This window comes from Pocillopora verrucosa, chromosome 1, assembly GCF_036669915.1.
Source record: "Pocillopora verrucosa isolate sample1 chromosome 1, ASM3666991v2, whole genome shotgun sequence".
Classification (NCBI taxonomy): Eukaryota; Metazoa; Cnidaria; class Anthozoa; order Scleractinia; family Pocilloporidae; genus Pocillopora; species Pocillopora verrucosa.
In genome coordinates this window covers 3369755-3379335 of record NC_089312.1, presented here as the reverse complement: position 1 = coordinate 3379335, position 9581 = coordinate 3369755, and the positions used below count along the sequence as shown (strand labels likewise).

The window sequence follows — 9581 nt, the reverse complement described above, 5'->3', positions numbered from 1 at the left end:
AAATTGCTGAAAAAAGCCTGAAAGAAATTCAGGCTTCGACGGAATTCGAACACATTTCTCTTTCCCTGTTTGCACGTGCGCAACCGTGTACTTACACAGCTTTCTTAGAATGAAAAAAGCGATAATTGTAAAAGGCACTATAATTTACAATAATTTCTTGAGCAAAATGGTCTTCCTTCTTTCAATCCGACTATGTCGTTTTTATCGAGAAGCCTGAACTGAAGACCGCGAGGGGCCTGTGCGAAAAATACGTAGTTCCTCCAGACCTCCAACTGAAGTTTGCGGCTTTCATCAAACCTTAAAACAAAAAAACAAAGCAATCAGAAGAAAAATCCCTCAAGCCACGCGGGCTATCAAGGGATCTACAGGTTTGATTTCAAAGTTTTCGAAATCACACCGAGAGAAATCACCTTGGGACGCCCTTTCTACTCCAAATGGGCTCTTACGATCATTAAGCAAGGCTGCCCGCACTTCCCTTTGAACATACCTGTGCAAAATATTCCCTCCACGAATTACCTCTCAAACCGAAAGATTTAAATCAGGTTGAAGAGAAAGACAGAGAGATTCCATTGTACGGTCACAGACGCATAAAAGGACGCTCAAACATGTGTTCTGTAAAACCACCGTGTTTTAATATGAAATGAACAAAGTTAAAAATACAATTAAAAACACTAAGTATGCTAAAGGGATATTTTGTGTAATAATAAAAAGATGATGTTTTGTACAATGACATTACGAAAATAATGACTGTCTAAGATTTATTTAATAACTTCCTAGAAACATTTAAAAGCATATATCTCTATAACTATTCGGCAACCTGTTTTAAAGTGAAAAGCAACGTCCACTTTTAAAAAAACACTATTGCTAGGTAATATTTCTCCTTAAGAGTAACCAGTTCATCAGGACCTACATTAATTTTTTCCGCCCGCGTGACTTTGATGATACGACTTGCAAATTTTGAGACAAAAATTGAACTTTCTTAGGTAACAGGCTCAAAACAAGTTGAAAAAGTGGCTCTAAGGCCTCTACAAGTTAATTTACTAAATAATCAGTTGAGGATCTTGAACACCGATCGATTCAAAGCTTGAACATCCCCCCAGACAATCCACGGAAATTTGACCGTCATCCGTTCCCAGGGGGGTGGGGTATCTGAGCCTTGCCTGGGTGGGGAGTGCATACTTTTAGCATAGCACCTGCAATGGCACGTGACGCGTACGATGTTTACGTTCATTAGTTGCCTTGTGTGTGAAAGTTATTTCAGTTGACTCAAGCTTGTCTGTTCGTCTTGTCGTTACAACCAAGTTTCCTTCTTTATCACAAGCTTCCCTTAAAAGCTTTTCATTAAGTTATTTAAAGGCCGTTGTCATACGAATTTGTGAAAAGTGCGCGCCATAATATCCTACCTAGATTGCTGCAGACTTATTTGCCCAGATTATGAATGAGAAGATCTTGCTAACTGGATTATGTCTACCGCCAACCAGTCAATGAAAATGAAAAAGCATCGTGTGAATTAATCAAACAAAAGCCAATTAAACTAACAAAGTTAAACCTTAGTGCTAGAAAACACTGTGTAAAAAAATAAATGACTTCATAGATTAGTAAATCAAAGGATAAAAATACCGAATAAATTTTTTTTAGATAATTACAAGACTTAAATACTATCTACAAAGCTTTTGAAGAAGTTTGACTGTAGGATATTTGTTCAAGATATCTAGCGCTGAAAATAATTATAGATAGTATAATGCACACTTAAAAAAAGGAAGGCTTGCACAGGTAGCATCAACTTCTATCTTTTCCAAGTTTCATAACTATAAAAGTCACAAACATCTGTATAAAAAAAGGTTGTGCAGTTAGGGAAGGACCGATCCCATCGGTTATCACCTGGCTAACTAACAAATATGTTTAAAAAGCAGGAGCAACATTTTTACCTGGGTGTAACAATTTTTAGCTAAGAAATATCTTATGCACAGTGTTTGTTGGAAAACTGCTCCTGACATATGTTCTCTTTCAACTAATTTTTTTACAGCAGTGCTCCTCTGCTAACTCTCTGAGACCAGCATCTATTAAAGCCTGATATAGTTTCTTCCATGTAGCAGCACTTCCATTTGCCTGCTTCCACTTTAGCAGCATTTGGTATATTTTTTCATAAAACTCCTCATTTTCCTTATGTATGGCTGTGATCTTTGGATCATGAATCTTTAACTTTCTTGCAACTTTCTTCCAATCACTAGGATCAATGTCATTGGCCAGTTGTTCTAATTCATCACGTTTAGGACTGCCTTTTTTCACTACCACTGAAAAAATGAATTGAAAATAAATGAAAAGTGCATTCTATCAATAGTTAATACAGCAGGACAACATGTTTAAGAATATCAACAAATGCGTTATGTTCGAAATGTCTTTTACAGTGATGAATTTTACAATACCGCAGCGGTTTACCCTGGCTTCCATGAAGGAAGTACATGTGACTAAGTCTTGTGGAGAGATGCACATCCATTACAATTAACCACCTTCCCTCCCCTCCCTTCAACATTTGATCAGGTTTTCTGACAGTTCATCGTTACCCATTTATACTCCTGGGTGAAGAGAGGCACTGGGTGAGAGTAAAGTCAGTCTCACTAAAGAACATTCAACCCTTTACACCCAAACAATAGTATCCACATTCTCCATACTCTGTTCTATAGATTTCTTCTGGTACTGACAAGGAGAATTTGTTTAACAATCAAAGCTTCTTTGGTGGTGATCGTTTCCTTTATTCTCATGATCTTCATAAATGATTCAGCCGTATTACTGTAAGGAGAAATTAGATGCTGGTCACTCTCAGGGATTAAAGGTTTAACTCTAAATGACCTACCCAGGGTTGAAACACAGATCCCTCAAACAGGAGTCCTCTGAGGCACCAAACTAAGTGAGCCAAAGATTTCTTTGAAGCTGCAATTCCCCAGAGTCTCTAAACAGGTGTTTTACTCATGCACATATTCATATCACTTTCCAAAGGCATCCATAGTTAAGTCAAACTTGCCCTCATTAACCACATAAGAGTGAATGCTAGCTATGCACCTGAGACACTCATGATAAAGTGGCTGATTGCAGTCTAATAAACTGCATGCAGACATATCTTAAGTAGAGCTCTTCATTTAATTAATTTTCTCGTGTGGTTAATTGTCTTTATTTCTATGCAATAACTGCAATATGTAACACTTTCAAGGAAAAAGAGGGAAACAGAAAACTTAGTTCAACCAATTTAAACTGATTTATGAATGTCTAGTTTTCCTTTTAGATCCTAGTTTTCCCTGACTAGTGCTGACCATACCACTTATGTCTTTGAGAGAATAGTACTATGTGGCAATTATAAACTGGCTAGTACTTCAATAAGCATTGTACAACGTAAAATTGTTTATTTCTCTTTTAAAGAATGTTACAGCTGGCTAGCATTGTGCGATGCATGACCAGCAAACACAAGATAACCAAAGATGACCAAATATGCCAATTGCTATGGCAACTAAAACAGCTAGTTGCAACTTACAGCCCTGCTTACTAAAAACCACAAATGATTACTCTGGAGTAATGTTCCCACAGGAGAATTTGAATCATGATCATAGAAAGACTTAGTTTAGCTAATATAAACTGATTTATGAATTTCTTGATCCTAGTTTTCCTTTTTTTTTAAAAAATTCATCATCACATCAGTGATTAAAGGTTGGTGCCAATACCCAGGAAAATCACATTTTTCCTAATTAAATCCTGATTGGCCTTTTTGCTTTTCTTCTGATTGACAAACTTATGCAAGTAAGGTTATTTACAATGTTTGGAAACAGATTTTTCGTATTGGTCCTGAGATGAGGCCTGTTGGAGGAGACTAGTCAATTTTATAACTATACAAATAGATATCCACACACACATCCCTTATATTATCAGGTATGATATGTTGAATGGAACTGATCAGAGTTGATTTTTGTTGTCACAGCTAGTGGGGGTATAACTGATTGTGAATCAGTAACAATTCATCACAGAAAAAAACTACTCTGGGAGAGAGATTGAAGGTTCTTCAAGTCTGCAAAGAAATTTTTCATGACTGATCCTCAAAATATTATGCTACTGGATAATTAATCAACTTAAATTGTAATTTTCCTTTTGTCCTTACCCTTAAACTTCCTTTTCTTACTAGTGCTGGATACCCCAGAAGTTCCAGGTTCACCAGTAAGATCAAGTTTAGGTTTTTTGGTAGCTGAGCCACTTTTCTCCTTTTGCTTAACTTCAGTGGAACAAAGTAAGAGAGATGAAAAGGTTAGGGTAAGAATGTAATATTTCATTTTTGTGCTTACATTTCTTCCTCCTAATTAGTTTGTCTCATGAACTAAATTTCAAGAGTTTTAGCCAACAGAGCTGGCATAATTTGTTGCATTTTTCAGGCAAATGGAGATAGGTGCTAGGTGAGCACAAATCATGCACTGGGTAGAAGTGCAAATAATAACTCCAGCCCTTGACTTCATGCTTGCCCCACGCTTGCTTCAATTCTACCGAAAAGAATTTACACCTCCTCTGCAGGCTAAAATATGGATCCTGGAATATGAAGCTTGGACAATAAGTGATTTTTTTTATCTAATAAAATAAATTTACCCAGTAACTGCCATTAGCAAAATAGTAATTTGTTATAATTATGTTAATTATTGTTTAATACTGTATAACTTCCAAACTTATTATTTATATAACTACTAACATCTAATAGTTCATTGTATAAACTTTCACAATTAAAAGAAATATGCCTGTTTCAGGTTCATGCAACCTTACTATAACTACCCAATTGATTCTGAGATAAATATGTTTAAAAATTACCAGTGCTGTTCCAGTTAAGAAGGCATCCAAGCATTATTATTTTCTGTTTAAGAATAATTCTCTTCTGACAATTAATTGAATCAATTGCATCAACTTAAACCTTTTCTCTGTTCCAGGAAAAAAAACTGGCAAATTAAGTCTCTAGTACCCTCTGTATGCTTTTAAGAAGGTGACAGTTATTTATCTCTCTTTTAAAGAATATTACAGCTGGCTAATACATACTATACAGAACCAGCAAATGCAAGATAATCAATGGCGAAATTGGCCGGTTGCCATAGCAACCAAAACGGTTGCAGCTTTAAGCCCTGCTCAGTCTGAAGCAGAAATGATTGCTTTGGAGTAATGTCCCACAGAAAAATTTAAATACCATTTAAAATGGTAAGTAATAAATTAGTTTGCTAATCACCTTATAACAAAAATGCCTAAAGTGATATAAACATTTCCCTGGAACTGATGTGAAAGCAATCTGGTTGACAAATAATAATAAATGAAATCCACAGATTTCTGATGAATGTAAAGTTACACAGTTCCTTCATTTTAAGAGTAAGTCACCTTTTCATCAGTTCCCTAATAAGTGAGAAAAATTTACATTTGATGCTGACGGTTCTGGGTCCTCAGCAGGGTTAGTCAGAAAATGGAAGTACCCCTATCAGAGCATTCACTTGGAAAATTTCATAACTATGACATTGTATTGTCCAGGAATTGTTTTCTTCAATATTCAAAAAATGTCCCAAAAATATATTGGTATATTGATTTCGATGAAATGTTTTGTACCTGCTCATTATTGAAAGATGCAGTTTGTTCATAACATTGCAGCATGTTTGAAAAATAGACAAGTGAGTAATTACCAGCCACTCGCTTTCGAGCTGAAGGCCTTTCGCCTTGGGACTCCTGTTGCATTTCCTCAGCACGTCCTGCTAGATTTCAATAAACAAATAGCACAAATTACACAAAGACAATTGTAATCGAAGTATCACTGTGACTGTCATTCATCTAAGCCCCAAATGACTAAAACATGTTGGTGCAGCTGTACTTCAACTCATCATTACAATGGAACCAAGGAGGCGAAACCTGTATAGTGTTAAGCCCTGTAAGTAACTGTGATTAATATCTGTTGCATATTTTTGTAGCAAGCTTGTTATCTGGTGTAATTTCTATGTACATATTTAAGGCTTGGTGCCTTTGAGCATGTGAAAATCAACACATCTGTGCACTAAAACATTCATATTGTACTGAAATCAGCATTGATCTAAATTTCACAGATACAAAACAGCCCCTGATTTCTGTCTACGTTTTGGATTTCACTCTTGCATTAATTTAAGTCATGGTGCCTTTTTCATTTCTTCAGTTCTCTGTTTCTGATTTTCATTTAGTGATATCTGGTTAAACTAAACATGTTTTCTGGTGTGAATACACTGGGGTATAAGATGCAGAGTGTGCTGTTTCCAGCTTTATGTAGCTTTCTTGTTAATGTTCTGCTACTTGAAAATAAAATAATATTGTAATTATTATTATTTGTTCCCAGCAGAAATTTCACTCACTTTGAAGCACAAACATTTATCCTAAAAATCAGATAAGTATGCCAAACCACAAAATAAAACTCCTACCGATTTTTCAACCCTTTTGGCATGATGATATTCAACTATTTTCACAAAGCAGTTTACAATACATATTACTGATCTGCAATTTCGTATACCGGCACCATTCCAACCATTATAAAACTGATTACTTATCGATATATCACCTAGGGGGTTTTCCCTTTCAGAACAAGAGCAGGGATCATTAGAAGTAGTGTGCCTCTTAGCAGCTTTCCAAATGTGGTGCAAGATTGGCTAGCCTATATACATACAAAGGCATGTCTTGAAGCATTGCTTCATTTGCAACACAGAAAATGTTTGGATCCATCTAATCTCGTCCTACATTTTGTAAAGCGCTTGTTCAAGCCTCCTCGCTTATCTAATAACTCTTAAATTGGAACCAAGGGTCTGTGATTGAAGATAACAAATATGAGATCTCATCTCTTCAAGTATCCAACCAAGGTCATCAAAGTACATACTGTTGAAATTTTACTGTCAGTCTTTACGATGCAGGATGATTTATCCTCAAGTACTTCCTTTCATTTTAACCTCTCGTTCACTGAATCTCCTTCGCTTTTTTTTTCTTTAAGAAGTACTTAGCGACAGCGAGCCGAATAGGAGGCCACATAAAGTATATCATAACTTAAAGAGATTGTTCAGCGATCTTCCTCACCTTATCTGGAGGTGTAAATCAATTCACTTGATGGCGTGGTCCTCGTGAAAATTGTATGACATCGCCAGGATGTGTACGGCAACAGTTTATATAACCCGGAAGCACGCCATCCCATGAGACATGGGAGGCGCGGAGAGGTTAAGAAATGCTAATTACAACTCGTAAACTTGGGACAGCTTGCATAAATCCCACGTCAGGGCCTCGGTCAAACGAAAGAAATCTGTAAATCCAGTACAGCAACATAAAGCAGGATGTGACAGAGGTAAAAGAACTTCTTTCAATTGCGCGTGACAAGGAAAAATATGATGAGTTCCCGCTGGACGGATTCGAAATATCTCCAAGCTCGTTGTAAGATTTAACGCCATAAATCTCTAGGAGAAACATGAAACGCAGTCCAGTGTTTCTCCCAACTTCTTGAGTACTGAGCAACTGAGCGTGAAACCGGCAAAACTAGGACAGTCCAATTAATTTTCTCTTTAAGAATTTTCGTCTCTGCCCACGTTGAAATAACGTAAATTACGGCGCTTGGCATGTTTACTCTTATAAACAACATTTTGTAGCTTTTAATTAATTCATTTTTTCTATATAGTAATGATAGAGGATTTAGTTTTCTTAATGCGCCCAAAAAAACTTTATCATCATTGTCAACATCATCATCATTATTATTATTATTATTATTATTATTATTATCATTATTGGGACAGCTTGCATAAATCCCACGTCAGGACCTCGGTCAAACCTATTTTGGGAGAGATTGAAAGTTCTTCAAGTCTGTAAAGAAATTTTACATGATCGATCCTTAAAATATCATGCTAATGCATAATTACGTAAAGTGCATGCAGGAATCACAAGTTTTTTGAAAATTAATCAACTTAATATGTAATTTTAAATAACTTGAAGTTGAACTTAATTACTTTTAGCCTTTCTTGCTGAATTGCTTACAATTGCTGAAAAAAGCCTGAAAGAAATTCAGGCTTCGACGGAATTTTAACAGTGTCTCCTTTCCTGTTTGCACGTGCGCAACCGCGTAGTTACACAGCTTACTTAAAATGAGAAGAGCGATAATTTTAAAAGGCACTACTACCATAAATCATATAACTACACTTATTTCTTTACAATAATTTCTTAATCAAAATGGTCTGTCTTCTTTCAATCCGACAATGTCGTTTTTATAGGGAAGAGTGAACTATAGGCCGCAAGGGGCCTGAAGTTTAGCGGTTCCGCAGCCGTAGTAGGGCTCCTGATGGCTCCCATTCCATTCCGGTCTTGCCCAAAAGCGGACAAATATGGGGTCTCTAATTGGCCACAACATAGGCTAAAATACGGGAAAAGATTCAGAAAAGCCAGCTGCACATACCCAGCAGAAAATGACCCGTGTACCCCCTTCCGGGGGTTTCCATATAGATTAAAAAATTACTTTGTACTATTTCAAAAACGAGTGCGAGGGTGTCATCAGGTTTCCAAACGCGAGAAAACATTTGAAACCACAAGGCCGCAGGCCGAGTAGTGTTATTGTTTTCGAGCGTCTGGAAACTTGATGACACCCGAAGCACGAGTTTTTGAAATGACTTCTCCAAAGAAACAATACTAAATTATGCAGTGTTGTCTTTTTCCCATTTTTCTTTAAAATGCCTTGTACGTGTGATTTGTTGCCTTCAGTCGGCATTCATTGTATTTGTGAGCTTTTGTTTTTAAGTATCCAATAGTTTCGCGTTGCATTAAATTTGTATTCCAAAAGCGTTGTGAACTTGAAGTAGTTTAAATGTTGTTTTTGCCATAGCCGAAGGAAGGTTTCGCTTCCAGAAAACAATCGAGGAAGAAGAACTTTGCGTAGAGAGCAGTACCGAATTCTACCAGATATAAAAATAAGAGGGCAGTAGGCATTTTTGAGGATTGGCAACGAGTGCGAAGCGTCAAGTTTCCAATAGTCGAAGTCGGTCGAGTTTTTTAAGAGTATGAATTAGACAAAGTTCAGTCGCTTACTCAGCCATAACAGAGATGGACGCATTGACGCTCAACTATTGATTATCCAAATGTGTTCAAGAGTTGGCAAAGTGTTCCAAAGACCCATACCCTTCGAAAACGTTGTACCAGATTGTCTGCAGCATTCGCCGATTCATGGTGGAAAAGAACCCAGCCATCGAGTTCAATCCCTCGGACTCTTCAGACAAAAGGTGCGTCAATCGGCGTTATCGGAGAGGGGGCCGTTGGATATTTTAAAACCTAAGGAAATTGCATCGAACTTTTCTCTTTTCCTCTTTAGATTTGCTATCTTTAAACGAATATTGGACGCAGAAATGAAGGATGGAACTCGAGCTAGCATTGGTTTGAAAGCGAAATAAAAAGAAAAAGAGCCAGTCACTGATGAAGAAGAAAGGCAGCTATGGCAAAGCGGAGTATTTGGAATGGAGACGGCCGAGTCTTTGTTAAATGTTACATATTACGATAGTGGCAAATTATTTGGTGGCCGTGGGGGGGGCATGGGCGAATCTGCT

General features: G+C 37.0%; 1 protein-coding gene across 2 annotated transcripts; it reads right to left on the bottom strand.

The window, feature by feature from the left end:
* Window positions 1–623: 623 nt before the first annotated feature.
* LOC136282113 (tumor necrosis factor receptor superfamily member 10B-like) lies at window positions 624–7312 on the bottom strand. 2 transcript variants are annotated; one of them, XM_066169354.1, is made up of 4 exons: window positions 7087–7312; window positions 5685–5753; window positions 4145–4255; window positions 624–2294 (listed from the first exon to the last, which is right to left on the bottom strand). In XM_066169354.1, the coding sequence occupies exons 2-4, from the start codon at window positions 5734–5736 to the stop codon at window positions 2008–2010; spliced, it is 450 nt and encodes a 149-aa protein (XP_066025451.1). In that variant the 5' UTR covers window positions 5737–5753; window positions 7087–7312; the 3' UTR covers window positions 624–2007. The 2 variants fall into 2 exon arrangements, with proteins under 2 accessions (XP_066025451.1, XP_066025453.1); XM_066169356.1 differs by having other exon boundaries at window positions 5685–5750.
* Between the last annotated feature and the right edge of the window lie 2269 nt (window positions 7313–9581).

Bases quoted from the DNA above. Each gene is read 5' to 3' on its own strand.
- LOC136282113 (XM_066169354.1), bottom strand. From the start codon at position 5,736: ATGCAACAGGAGTCCCAAGGCGAAAGGCCTTCAGCTCGAAAGCGAGTG. The intron at 4,256-5,684 runs GTAATTACTCAC...GTTCCACTGAAG, and splicing joins AGCTCGAAAGCGAGTGGCTG to TTAAGCAAAAGGAGAAAAGT. The intron at 2,295-4,144 runs GTAAGGACAAAA...TCATTTTTTCAG, and splicing joins TAAGAAAAGGAAGTTTAAGG to TGGTAGTGAAAAAAGGCAGT.